The sequence below is a fragment of the Microcebus murinus genome, chromosome 31, assembly GCF_040939455.1.
Source record: "Microcebus murinus isolate Inina chromosome 31, M.murinus_Inina_mat1.0, whole genome shotgun sequence".
In the NCBI taxonomy this organism is placed as follows: Eukaryota; Metazoa; Chordata; class Mammalia; order Primates; family Cheirogaleidae; genus Microcebus; species Microcebus murinus.
The window spans coordinates 3,142,329-3,157,568 of record NC_134134.1 but is presented as its reverse complement, the minus strand read 5'-3'; the positions used below and the strand labels follow the sequence as shown (position 1 = coordinate 3,157,568).

Here is a 15,240-nt window from a genome sequence, read left to right as displayed (position 1 = left end):
ATTTAGGTACTTACTAAAACCAGGGGTTCCTTCTTTCTCTCTGCTGGAGATATTTTGTTATTGTCTGTTTAAAAAATAAACTATGCTATACAAAGTATTTAGAAGAATCAAATTCATAGAAGCAAAAAGTAAAATGGTTGTGCCAGGGACTGGAAGAATGGAGAAATGGAGTTATGTTTAATCGGTGTTCAGGAAAAAAAGTTCTCAAAATTTCTTTCACATAGTGTGAATATGCTTAACACTCCTGTACTGCATACCTAACAAGTGTAAGATGGTAAATATTATATTGGGTGTATTTTACCACAATTTCACATTTTAAATGACCTATAAAGTCACCAAGTGATTCATAATAGGACAGGGTTATTCTGTTCATATTATCACATTGGTGATATTGGCCACATTGTCCAGAATGTTCTCTCAGCCATGAACCCCCATTTTTGTTTTCATTTTTGCTTTTTGTCAGATAGTCCTAGAGGTTTTTTATTCTATGTATGTACTTAAAAGTGGGAGAGGTTTTAGACCTCTTCAAAATCTTTTTTAGAAAATAGATATCCAAGCTGAGGTCCAATATTATGTCCATTACCTTGTGGGTTTGCCCTCCACAGCAAGCTCTTTCTTGGCAGTATCTATGGGCAGCTCTAGTAACAAGGCAGGTCCTCAGAAGCCAGGGCATGTGAGTGGAGCAAGAAGAGATTGGAGCATGAAATAAGCTCCTGAGAGGTGAGAACATGGTGGAATGGATGCAGACAGGAAAATGGGTTGCCTGAGTGAGCTCTCCCTCAGCAGGGGAGCAGCACAGGAATGCTTTTTTTCTCAGGACAGCAGAAGAACCTGGACCAGGCCAACTGCCAGAGAGTACTGAGAGAGCCCTGGACTGGATCAAGCAGTGGCAAGGCCAACATGGCACCCCAGAGGGAGAAGGTGATCTAAGATGATATTCATCAGAACTAAATTGATCACATGTTGGGAGGATGAGAGGATGGAGGAGGGGATGGGTATATACACACCTAATGGTTGCAGTGCTCACTGTCTGGGGGATGGACACACTTGAAGCTCTGACTCATGTGGGGCAAAGGCCATATACATAACCTAAACGTTTTTACACCTGTAATATGCTGAAAAAATATTAAAAGATAACTAAATCTTGTGGGACAAGTACCACAAGGAGCTACTTGTGGTTTCTAACCCAGAAAATCTATACTCAGCATTACAGAAATCACCTCCCAAAGTGAGAGATGTGGTGACTGGTACAATGGGTAAGAGTGGGGAGGGCACCCCAGGAAGGAGGCGTCAGGGGCTGAGGGATGGGGTTGCAGGTGACAGTGAAAGAGAAGACACCTTTTTGCACACCCCAACCTCTTTCATAGACTTCAAAAATAATAAATTTAGAAGGGGCCTCATTCCACATTACATTACACATATTAGCATTATTAAAATTCATCCACAATGTGATTCAATAATATTGTTGTAGGAAAAAACCAGAATGGCTTTGATACTATTTCTTTGCAAATAATTATATTTTGCAAGGTTTTTATGTTTTTTTGTGTGTGTATTTTGGTTTCTTTTTAACAACCTAGAGGTTTTACATCAGGCTTCTGTTATTGTTTTAGATCTTTGAAAGTTCACAGGTAGTAACTTTTTGAGGTGCATTGCTCCCCAGATTAAAAAAAAACAACAACTTACCCTCCACTCTTCACTGTGCACACTCATTGGGCAATTTTATCTAGTCCTGTCACTTCAGCTCCCCCTAAATGCTACAAGTGCTAAAATGCAGCTTCAGGTCCACATGCTAAACTACCACCCAATGGTGGTTGCCTTCCCTGGGCAACCCATACTCACACTTAGCAGGTGGAAAGCTAGGCTCACTCTGTTCCTTCTTTCACAACTCCATGTGATACTTCAGAACATCTTGTCTCAGGAGAAGACACCACAATCATTCATCCTCTGAATTTGTAAGCCCAAGAGTCATTATGAAGCCATATCCTTCACTTGATATTCTTAACCACTTCGGTACTGTGCTTACTGGCCCTTAAACCTTGCCCTCTGCCAACACTCATACTCTGCCCGATAGTTTGTGCTATACATTGATGACAAATCCATTTTGCTCTTGTTTGATGAGGAAAGATTTAAAGCACTCAAAGCTTGCTTTACATTATAGGCAGCTTTAGGAAAATAACTATAATAACTCATAGTAAGGACTTGTTAAAAGGTCACAGATTTGTAGTAACTTATTTGCTGAACATACACACTGCAACTACAGATATAAAAGCTGTAAAAGTAAAAGCTTTTGGCTGTCGCCTAAAGTCTACCTCAGCTGTGCACCTTCATATCAGGGCTGTTGGCTAAAGTCAATACTCAGCTGTCCGTTTTCCTCTGTGACTGTTGACTATAGTCGATGCTCCTATAGAAGTGGTAAGTAGGCTTAAATCTCATTGATTCCTTAATATTTCTCTTACCTGCTTCATATGTTCCTATCTCAGTAAAAAATACCATTGTGCACTTTATCTCACCTCTAATATTACCTGAATCTATCTCTCTCCTTCATCAATGCCAAAGCCTCAGCAGGGCCCTAGTCACTGCCACCTTGATTGGTCTGATGGGTTCCCAACTATGCTTTCCCCCTGAAAGTTGGCCCCTCCAACCCATCTTCTACACCTCTACTAGCTAGAGGGATGCTAAAGGCCAGTTTTATCACATCAATCCCTCCGCAAAATTCTTCAGAGCCCCCACAGTTTCTGCGCTATCAGAATCAATATATAAAGCTCCTTTGTATTGAACTCTAATTCCTGATAGTTTCCTTCCATACTCTCCTTCATCACTCCACCTGTGTTATTTTCATAAATGTTTAAGTATCTACTATGCAGCAGCAACTGCTGAAGAATCCTACACATGACCCATGCTCTCTCACCATTTACAAATAAATGGATTTCCTAATTACACCATGCCATTTTCTACTACTTTACCTATGCAAACATTGGTTTTTTTTTCTTCCTGAACTCCTTCTCCAACTCCTCCTGTGCCTAATTAACTACAGTCCATAGAAGCCTGACTACAAAGATAAAATGTAATGTGTTTTCTTTATTTATAACTTACCTGGTTTTCTTTAGGAGCCCCTGTCACAAATTTCAGGAAAAAAATTAAGTGCAATTCTCACTTTACAAATGAGAAATCTGAAAGTCAGTAAGAATAAAGAACTTGTTCAAAGTTATACAACAAGTAGAGGAGCTTCATTTGCCCAAAAGTGGTACTTATCAGTATGCTATACAGCTTCTTTCGAATGGATTGATTGTGGAAGTTTTTGCACTGCTTACAGGAGCATTCTGCTGTGAAGAAGCTTTGCTATACGTTGAGTGGAAAAAATTTGGTCAATTGAACCAATTTAATTAATCCCTTATGGCAATTTTAAGACTTTATAAGGAAGCACAATCTCTCACTTAATATCCCTTAGGTAAATGATACATTGAGGTAAAGTAAGAGACTACTAGAACTTGGATTGATGTTTACTTTTATCCTTAAATGTAATGATGATGCTTTGCTAATATACTGATAATAGTAAATAAAGACTCTCTATATGCATGAATTAGGGATGCATGCCCCAAACATGTTTACTAATACTAGTTTGAGATAAACAGTATAGGGATTCCTGTTGTCTACTGACCTCTGCTCACTTCCTTCTACTCTCCACCAAGCTCAATCCACTTGAGCCACTACTCACCAAGCTCACACTCAGGTTCTATCCACATATCCTCACACAGTGCACTCACTACCTTCATCCAGGCCCCTGCTCAAATGGATCTCCCTAGGGGAACATCGCCCACACCCCACCCCACCATCAACTCTCCCTCCATTACCCTGCTTTACTCCTCTCCATCACAGTTACATTTACCAGCCATTATATATTTGTGTGAATCACAACAAACAGAATGAAAGCTCAGGGATCCTGGGAGCCTTCTCTGTTTTGTTTCCAGCCTTTTCTCCAGTGCAGTAGGAATTATGACCTGAATGGATGAATGTAGATTTTGCTCTTCTGTTACCATGTTCACTCCTGAGTGTAGATCATTTTTTGGCTAAACTTGTTTGGCTGCCTTGTGGGTTTGTCTTATCTATAGGCCAGTACAGTCTCTTCCTGTGGTTGGTTTCTGCTTGGCATCTAAGAGAACATTCTTCAATACTGAATATATTCTGTATCCATGCTGTAGTATAAGCTGTAGCCTTTAACTACATGTTGCTCTTTAGCACTTGAAAAGTGTCTAGTGTAACTAAACACTGAATTTTTTATTGTATTTAGTTCTTCGGAATGTTTACTGTAATTATGAGAGGATTTCAATTTCTAGAACTTTACTTAAGGAAAAAATATTTCAAAAGTACATGTTCAAATTCAACAGTGATTATGATCTCTCAATTTGGCAAGTGTCATATTCTAGAACTCTTTCATGATTCCTTAGTAAATGATGGTGAAATGCAAATGTTATTATTTACTGAAACCAAAGCCAAAGGGCATGACAAAAATGAAATGAACGGGAACCTCTTCGGATCCCTCAGGATTCTTCTCAGAAAATAGGGAATATACCATATTTAAATTTCCACTGAAAATCCAAATCTAAAACAAGGAAACATATTCATTGAAATGGTGGGATTTACCATATAGAGAGAGACATATTCATATGCATTTAACTATAAAGCCAGATATTTTGAGGAACAGATCATATATAGAAAGAAATGATCCTGCCTTGAAAGTTGGTATGTAAATGGGTAATTTTCTTCCTTTAATTAATTTGTGTATTTGTACTCCAATAGAATATATTTGGAATGTGGCTTATTTGTGAGCTATATCAAATATCCATTTCTTATTCCTGTGCAATCATCTCATTTTGTCATTGTTATTTATTTTGCTATATTTTTGTTTTGAATTGACAAATAATTGTATATGTATATGTCAGACACAGTGTGATGATTTTATCTAGGCCTACTTGGGGAAAGATATGATAAAACTAATTGACATTTCTCAAAAGACAGAAATGAATTGTCAACAGATATATGTCAAAATGCTCAACCTATCTAATCATCATGGAAATGAAAGTTGAAGCCATAATGAGCTATTACCTCACACCTGTGAGAATGCCTACTCTCAGTATGTGAGAATGCTAAGTGCTGCTGAGGATGAGGGGAAAAGGAAAAACTTGAATATTGTTGCTGTGAATATAATTTAGGGCAGCCAAATTTATCTGTATTTCAATAAATTTAGGGGGTACCAGTAGAGTTTTTTTTTTTTTTTTGATGAATGTATGAATTATATAGTGTTAAATTCAGGACATTGAGTGTATCATTCTCTCAACAAATATAGGTTTCACCCAGTAGATAAGATTTGATTGAACAATCCCAATCACCCTCCTCCCTTCTGAGTCTTAAAAATCTATTTTCTCATTACAGCCAATGTAGAAAATAGTATAGAGATTCCTCAAAAATGAAAATTGAGTTACCAAATGATATATCACTCCCATATCTTCATGCATATTCAATTGAAGCAAAACCAGTATGTAGAAGACATATCTGTCCTTCCATGTTCATTACAACAATATTCATTCTATTTTAGGTAGAGAAGCAGCTTAAGTGTCCACCAGCACATGAATGGATAAAGAAAATGAGGTGCATTTACACAATGAGCCATCAAATGGAATGAAATTCTGTCATTTGTGACAACATGTTTTGAACTGGAGGACATGATGCTAAGTAAAGTAAGCCAGGCACAGAAAGACAAACACTGTATGATCTCACTTATCTGTGGAATCTAAAGAAAGGTGATTTCATAGTAGGAAGTGTGGTGACCACAGAGAGTGGGATTAGGAAAGTGAAAATCAAAGGGTACAAAGTATCAGTTTGTGCCTTTTTAAAAATTCCTAGACCTCTAAATGGAAGAACTATGGTGTCCTTACATAATTATCTCTATTAAAATGTAGTAATCTTCCAATGGTACCATTATAGACAATATAATAATTTATATTTTTTAATGTACAATTTTTCCTAAATTATAAATTTACCCTAAAGTCACCCTAACCCTAACTTCCTGGCATGAAATTACTAAATGAAAATTTATTGATATATTTCTAATATTTAAATAAGCTTGAAATTTTACCTTAAGTTACTTTGAAATGATTACTTGATTGACCTTTGTATTTGCTTTGTGACTCAATATTGGGTATTTTTATGAAGTTTAGGAAAGATGTATGGTTTTTATTTTTATTTTTTTATTTCAAGAAAATATGAGAGTATAAACATTTTAGTCACATTATATATCTTTGCCTCTCCCTACAAAGGTTAGATTTATGCCATTCTGCTCCATGATGATCAAGGCGTCTTTCAGATGTGGGTCTATCCCCAAACACCTAAATTCCTGGTGAACACTACCACCATTTGTGCACCGTAGTGGTAATCATTCAGTACCAATTTCATGGCGAGTACATGTGGAGTCCATTCTTCTGATCTTGTGTTACTTCACTTCTGATAAAGGACTCACTCAATCCAGGAAAATATAAGCAGTGCTAGCTCACTGTCATTTCTTAAAATTGAGTAATATTTCATTGTATACATATACCAAATATTAATAATCCACTCATGAGTTGATGGGCTCTTGGGTGGTTTTAATTTTTTTACTTTAAAATGGTAACATGCTCATTAATTTTATTTCATCAGACTTTGTATCTTCAGGGGTGTAGGTTCTTTTCAAATATTCAAAAGGTGTCCTGAAAATTTCATCACACTATGGGATATCCCACTAAGAAAGCCCATGGTGGAAGGTGAACTGCAATGCAGATTAAAGCTAATAACATATTAATTACCCTTAGGATACCCTAGATCACCTTGCAAATCTTATTATGCCTTGGCTAGGGAAACATTAGAATGATAAAGCATTCCCTCTTTCCTCAGGTGTAGAGGTGGCTCAGGATTGAATTAAGGGTGGAGCAGCACTGAAATCGAATGGCAGCCTTATCCATCTCCCCAGGTGGAGCAATTGCTGCGAACAGCACCAAAACAGGGCACCATTGAACCAAGAAGAGCCAGAGATCCTAACTATTTGCCTAAGACTTGTAAATACTTTTTAAAGATTTAAAAAAAATTTTTTTAAGAAATGTTTTATCTGAAACTAAAACATCTCTTCGAAATGAAAGATCAAGGAAGATAGTTTCCTATCCCACAATTTCCATATGAAGATGGGATCCTAATTTCAGTGAGCACCTAGCTTTAAGTTGCAAAATTATCTCCTCCTACATTGACTTAAGACGCTTGATTTGTATTTGAATTTAATCAATTACGAAAAAAAAAAGAGTCTCACTAATTACCAAGTAAGTTTATGGTGCACCTGTTATGACAAATAGGGCTGTCTAGTCTTCTTTCTTCTTTCTTGAAAGCTAATTATTTTTTATCTAGACAACATGTATGTAAAAGTTATGATTTGCTTAGTTATATACAGTAACAACTTTGTGTGTTCTTTTGAAATCTCTCAGTGGATTGGCACTATGCACATCACATTCTGCTTTAATTCAGTAATAAAAAGAGTTTTCTTTTAATTCCCTTTTAACTTTGTGGAGAGGTTTTCTTATTTGTAGACTCTTGATTTTTAATATTTTGGGAACACTTTCCAGAATTAAAATGCACCATAAACATAAAATGTGCCCACCACTTCTAAATTAGAAGGGCTTTGGACACTAGATTCCATCATGAGCTTCCAGTCTATAATCTGCAAGTCTGCAGCACAGAGCTTCACTGTCCCCATATCTGTACACAGTATGATCTCTAGGCCTCTTTGGTGTCTACTGTCCCTCCAGAGCATTCTTAGACCAGATTCCACTGAATACACTCTCATAGGATAAAAATCAGTAGTTCTATCCTTTCTCTAATTGCATCTCACATCTTTAGAGCTGAAATGATTTCAGAGACCATGGGGATCAGATACAAATGAGAACAAGATAATTCTCACTGGGTTGGACACATAAACTCTCTGCCTTCTCTTTTTGCCTAAATGCCAGGAACTGTGCAGTGAGTCCCACTGATACATCCCTCTCTAGAGACCCAAATCTGAAGCTCTGAATTCTGAATCCAAGGTTGAGGTTACTCAGGATGCGTTAGTCCAGGTTTCAAAGAGGAATTTCTCTTCCTGTTTTCCTTCCCTCTCTGTAAAAGCAAAGAATATACCAGTTTAATGCAAAGTAGACCTGGCCTCCACCTGGAATTCACAACACAGGGACATACTTTGGATTGAGGTTGTATCAAAAACTCAGTAGAGACATGTGCTACAGTGTATGAGATCGACATGGACTTGTAAGTTGACTTTGAAAGGACCTTTTTGCAGTGAGTGTAGACAATTTTCTAGATCTCGAGTAATGTTGTATTATACTTGATTGAGAAGAATAGAAAGGCTGGCACCACATCTAAATTTTTCCACAAATTATTGGACACTTACGCCTCAGCTTTTCTGTTATAATAAGGATTACATCACACAATGTAAAGGCTTCTTCACGGTGCAACATAACATACTTCTGAGCACATAGCACATGCTCAGCAGACATTACATTATGCTGCTCTTCACTTTGGAAATTAAGTATATGTTGTGGTGAGTGTTGGGCAAAAGGCAGTATGTATGCTGTGCTTGCTGTCTCTACCTGAGTGCTACTAATAATGGATCTACATTGAGCAACATCAGCACTAAAAGGGGACCTGACAAAGAACCCAATTAATGTACCCCTTCCACACCAGCAGACCACATTTCTTAGATTGAGGCTCACAGTACTACATGGTTTATATTCACAGTGATATTTCAGAGATAATTTTAAGGTAATTACCTCTCAGCCCAGCCTTTCAATTAGGATAACCTGGCTAGATTGAAGAAACACCATCACCTGTGTGTTGGGCTGGGTGGGACCATCCATGTGGTTTTAATTGTGTTACAAATAATTCTAATTTGTTTCCGGGTCAAGCATTAGGACTCCTGCATACATTCATGAGAAGTGAGTTTAGCCTTTGTTCCAGAGGAAAGTGACAGGGCCTAATCTATTGAGTTTGGTAGAGGCAGATCAGTGTGGTCCAGATTCCCATTTCTGTAGCAGAAACTCCTGGCACCTGTAGCAGGGGAAGGCAACCAAAAGAAAACACAGGAGAACCTCACATTTTGGTCTCAATGAATTAGCTGCTCATAGCTGACTTTTTCTAGTGACTAAGAACCAGTGAGTGTAGCCCTTCTGTATTTTATGTTCCTCCTGCTTGTGAGTGTTGTGGAAACAAGGGAAGAAATTGTTCTGAGTCCTTTAAGGGCAGTCTCAAGATTCAATTCTCATTGTTCAACACAATATCACCTGAAAAGAAATTTCAGAGTAGGAGAAGAGGAAGAAGAAATGGCTGGTTTTCAGGTAAGTGTGTCCCAGATTTGGGTTGTATCCACTATTTCTCCTAGAAAGTCATGTAGAACTTCAATTTTTTTTTTTTTTTTTTTTTTTTTTTTTGAGACAGAGTCTCGCTTTTGTTGCCCAGGCTAGAGTGAGTGCCGTGGCGTCAGCCTAGCTCACAGCAACCTCAAACTCCTGGGCTCGAGTGATCCTTCTGCCTCAGCCTCCCGGGTAGCTGGGACTACAGGCATGCGCCACCATGCCCGGCTAATTTTCTTTTTTTTATATATATATCAGTTGGCCAATTAATTTCTTTCTATTTATAGTAGAGACGGGGTCTCGCTCTTGCTCAGGCTGGTTTTGAACTCCTGACCTTGAGCAATCCGCCCGCCTCGGCCTCCCAAGAGCTAGGATTACAGGCGTGAGCCACAGCGCCCGGCCAGAACTTCAATTTTTGAACTTGTAAAGTTTTACTTCTTTATTTCTGATATGTATGCCTTATAAGTTTTGTAACTACATTTTTTTTTTATTTCTTCTTAAGATAGTCAAGGAGCTCTGGAAAATCCTTCCTCCCTATATAACAGAGCCTGCTTTACATTCTCTCCCACAAACTTCTTAATACAATAATCAAGTTTCCTAATAAATATATGACATGTACTATTGAAAATGTTCCCATTGTGACTGGTCAAGATAGTATAGTGTGAATGTCTGAGATTCCCATTGGTGATGGGAGAGAGTCTTTAGTTTTGAGTGAAGACGGGAAAGATGTACTCTCAAAGTTTGATCTGGATGCTTCATCTGCTCTACATAAAATATTTTTATGAAAACTCAGAAACAGTATAGCATTAACTGCTTGGGATAACCAGAAAATTATGAGAAAAGGAGAAAATAGAAGGCTTACTCTGTATGATGCTAAAGTATTTACATACATTATTAAAGATAACAAAACATGGGAAGTATCTGTATCTGAAATTTGCATAAAACTGATGATTCTTCATGGTTACATATTGTTGGCACTACCATGCCAGCAGTGATTTTGTTTCCTCCTCTTTTCAATGGTGCCTAACACCAATTTGTCCCATTAAAGTTATGTTAATTTCATTCACTTGTTTAAGATGCTCTCTGAATTATTCCTCCAATATAAAGTTAATTGTTTTTTTCTTTATCATTAAGTGTCTTGTGGAGATTTACTGACTATCGTGAATGAACCATCACATTTAATCTGGAAGCTCCCCTTTCTTATAGCTTGCTTTAAAAAATGAGGGCTGTCTTCTGTTTCTGTTCAGATGAACTGAGATAAATTCAAAGTCTACCATTTACTGCATCCTTACAAAATACTGTTCTTAGGCAAGAAGCATTGATATCAGCAGTTATATCATATGATGCAGAGATTCAGACCCCATCCCAGATCTCCTGAATCAGAATCTGTATTTTAACAAAATCTCTCATTCTTCATTGTACTCATAAAAATTAGGTAATACCTTCTAACTCTCTATGTTTCTCTATGTGAGAAATTTGCACAATATATCAATGTGATGTAAATGTAACACCCATAAATTTATATTACGGTAGTAAGGCCTTTAATTTTGTATTCAATAATTAACATCCAAAGCATAATCATATGCACACAGTTTCATATATCTTTTGTGATCTTCATTCCAGCAGATAAGAGAATGTGTTCAATAATATCAATGTGCTAAAAATTATCTTATTAGACAATAAGATATGAGTGACAATGCCAGTCACTCATATGTCAGAAACAGTTCTCATAACTCATTTTCCTTATACTCAAATTAAGAACTCTCTCTATGACCACTTGGGAAATATGTGTCTTTTTACAGGAGATGGTGACATTCAGGGATGTGGCTGTAGAGTTCTCTCCAGAGGAGTGGGCATGCCTTGACAATGCTCAGCGGAATTTGTATAGGGATGTGATGTTGGAGAACTATGGAAACCTGGTCTCCCTTGGTGAGGATCACTTATATACAGAATTCCTATTCCACATTAAGGCCATTAGTATATTTTTGTAGATAGTTCCTTAAAAGTATCTACTTTACATGAATGAATTTTATATCCATGCTTTTACAGAAAGCATGGATATCCATGCTTTATATCCATGCTTATACAGAAAATTTGAGGATTGTTGTGTAAAATAAAATCATTAGATGTCTCATGTTATATTGAACCTTTCCCTTTCTTGGACTGATATGTATATTTCACACTAGATTAGTAGTTACTCTAGAAATCAGGGTATATAATTGTTGCCTGCACCTTAGAAAAGAACTTACACCTTTTATTTATTTAGTGCTAGTGCGAATTGGTGCTCTAGTCATAAATTAGAAATAATTTTTTATCATTCTACAGGGTATGTGAGAAAACAATATATTGCAAAAAATTTTATAGAATCTTCTGTAATGTTGTGTCTACTAAGGATAGCACTGCATTAGTAATTGGAAAGACTTCAGTAGGAGTCATGTGAAATTTTTCTAATGAAACAGGTCTTGCTGTCTCAAAGCCAGAGCTGATTGCATGTCTGGAGCAAAGGATAGAGCCCTGGATTATGAAGAAAGAGGAAACAACAGTTAAATATCCAGGTAGGTGAGATTCAGCGAAGCACATAACAAATGTTAGAGAGGTAAATCTCAAAGAGGAAGGCAGATATTAAAAAGTGGCTTGGAATATTCTGTTCAGTTGGAAATGATTTTTAGAAGCCTGTGTATGTTGCTCTTTATCTTCCAGAAGGACATCTGTTGTCCCAGGCTCTTGAACTCTCTAAGACTTCTACCCATGAAGTGATCATCCTTAGAAGTCAGTGAGAGCCATACTTCTTGTGATGGCTTATACGGGACTACATTATCTATCATCATTTCTATTGTTTAGGAGTTATGGGACTATCTGTGCATATTTTGAAGACCACTACATTAAACCATCTTTTGACAGGGTTTTGCACTCCTGCCATTTCTTGACTACAGTGGCTGATCATAGCTCACTGCAAACTCAAACATCTGGGCTCCAGGGATCCTAAAGCCTCTGTCTTCCAAGTAGCTAGAACTATGGGCATGAGCTACCATGGCCAGCCATTATTTTTCATTATTATTATTATCTGGTAAAAATGGAATCTCCTTATGTTGCTAGGGCTGGTATAAAATCCTGGCCTCAAGTGATCCTTCTTGCTTGGCCTCCAAAAGTGCTGGGATTATAGGTGTGATCCTCCATGCCTAGCTCCATGTTTTAAGTTCCTTTTGATGTGTCATTTCTGAAGTGTGTAAAGGGGAACAGTGGAGATATTTGGATTTGTTTCTGTAATACCAGAAACCCTAGCGACAGATAGTCATATTTTCTGCATCATAATTTCCAATTCTAAGTTTTCAGAGGCAATTCTACAGAAAGTCAGGCTCACTAACTTTGTACAAATGCATAGCCTCTGCTTAAATGTAAGAAAATCTAATGTTATTTCACTTCTAAATAATCTTTTTCTAGTATAAATAAGAGTAAATTTTCAACTTTATTATAGTCAAATACCAAAACTATAATATAGTTTATTTTGCATGCTTACCTTATAGAATTACTAAATATACTGTCTCATTCAGTGCTTCACATCCATGAATATATTTATACTCCCAATTGATTCACAATATTTTGACAACTTATATTCCATAATTTCCCCCTGTTTAGTAGCATCATAATTGTATCATTCATATGTGTGTATGTGTGCATATATTTCTGTGTGGAGGATGTTTAATGGGTGGAAGTTTCCGCAAATAATACTTAAATAACTGTATATATTTATTTTACACACTGTAGTGATCTGATGTGTGTATAAATAGTAAAATAATATAATAAAGGTGATAAACTGTTCCATCATCTCACATATTTAGCATTTAATTATAGTGAGAACATTTATTAATAGTGAGATCTATGGTCTTAATCAATTTTAAGCATATACATTATTAATAACTCTAATCATGTTGCCATACAATAGATCTCCACGATCTATTCATCTTATAACTAAAAGATTTCACCCTTAAACATCTCCTAATTTTTTGTGACTCTATACCCTGGAAACCACTGTTGTACTCTTTATATTTATAAATTCAACTTTTAAAAAATAATTATCCATAGCAGTATTTATCTTTCTGGGAATGGCTGATTTTACTTAGCATAATGCCTGCTATGTACATCCATGTTGTTGAAATGGCAGGATATTTATCATTTTCATGGCTTAGTATTAGTATATGGTATATGTTTGTACAGGCATTTTTAAATCTATTCATCAAAGCATGCATTTAGTTTGTTTTTATTTTCTTGGCAAATGTGCATAATGCTACAATATATATGGGGGTGCAGAATCTTCTTGAGATACTGATTTTACATGATTATACTCATAGGTAGAAATGGTGAATGATAAGGCAGTTATGTTATTTACATGTTTTAACAAATCTCTATGATGACACTATCCATTTACAATCAATAACAGTCTACAGGGATTAATTTCCTGCACACTCTTGTCCTCACTTGTTATGTCTCTTGTTTTGGACATTAGCCATTTTAGAGTTGTGAGGTGATACCTTATCATAGTTTTCATTTGTGTTTATGATGTTTTGGCGATGCTGAGTTACTCTTTGTGTTTCCTGTTGTAAACTGGTATGTTTTCTTTGAAAATAATCTACATAAACTTTTGCTTATATTTATGTGGGTGATGACATTGTTTTGCATTTGAAAAATATGAGTTTCCCAATTATTTTGGGTATTGACATATTATACAATATCTACTTTGAAAATACTTTCTCCCATCCTATATGTTTTCTTATTTTTTTTCCTTGCTGTACAGAGGATTTTAAGTTTGAGGCAGCCCAAATTTTTCCAATTTTGTTCCACTGCACTTTGTTTCATATCAAAAAAAAAAAAATTGCAAGTCTTATGTCAAAGTTTTCCCATATTTCTTGTTTTCTTTATACTATTTTTAAAGAAATATTAGAGTTTTATGTATTCCATTTAAATCTTTATTACATCTGGAGTTAGTTTTTGGTATCATAGAAGAAAAGAATAGTCTGCTTTTTTTCATTTGTTTTTGGGTATCCAGTTTTCCAGCACCAAACATTGAAGAGCCATACATTCTGCATTGTGCATTGCTAGTGCCTAGATAAATGTTACTTGACCTTATATGTTTCGGTTTATTTCTGAGCTCTCCATTCTCCTCCATTGTTATTTGTGTTGGTTTTTATGCACCTATTTTGCTGTTTTCATTACTCCCACCTTAAAATTTAGTTTGAAATCAGAAAGTGCGATGCTGGAAACTTTTTATTCTTTCTCATTATTGTATAGGGCTCATCAATGGTATTTGTGAGATCATACAAATATTAGAAGTTTTTGGTTAATCCTGTCAAGTAATGCCCCTGGAATTCTGATAGGGAGTGCATTGAATGTATACATTGTTTTGGATAATATCATTCTATTCACTCATGCCATCTTCAATTTCTTTTATTAATATCTTATAGTACTCAGGGGAAAGGGTTTTTTTAACCACTTTAGTTAAATTTATTTCTTAGACATCTATTTTCTTGATGGTATTGTAAAGGAGAGTGTTTTCCTTTTTCATTGTCTACTTTATTAGTGTATAGAAAAACAACTGCTATCTGTATGTAAATTTTAGATTCTGCGACTTAACTGAGAGGTTTTGTTACTTTTATAGCTTTCTTCCTTTCTTCTTTATGGCTTTTGATCTATAAGACAATGTCATCTGTAAACAGTGTTATTTTTAGTTTTTCCTTTCTAATTTGAGTGGATCTTGTCATGTTCTTGCCAAACATTTCTGCTTAGGTGTTGTAGTCACATAATAAAATAGCATTAGCAGTGGTTGCAC

At 36.1% G+C, this 15,240-nt stretch overlaps 1 protein-coding gene across 1 annotated transcript in view; it reads left to right on the top strand.

The window, feature by feature from the left end:
• The first annotated feature begins 1,252 nt into the window (after positions 1–1,252).
• Positions 1,253–15,240, top strand: part of LOC142865687 (uncharacterized) — a 47,190-nt gene continuing 33,202 nt past the window's right edge. The window contains 2 exon segments of the mRNA XM_075998875.1: positions 1,253–1,256; positions 2,305–2,412. Coding sequence (XP_075854990.1) covers positions 1,253–1,256; positions 2,305–2,412 — 112 coding nt within the window.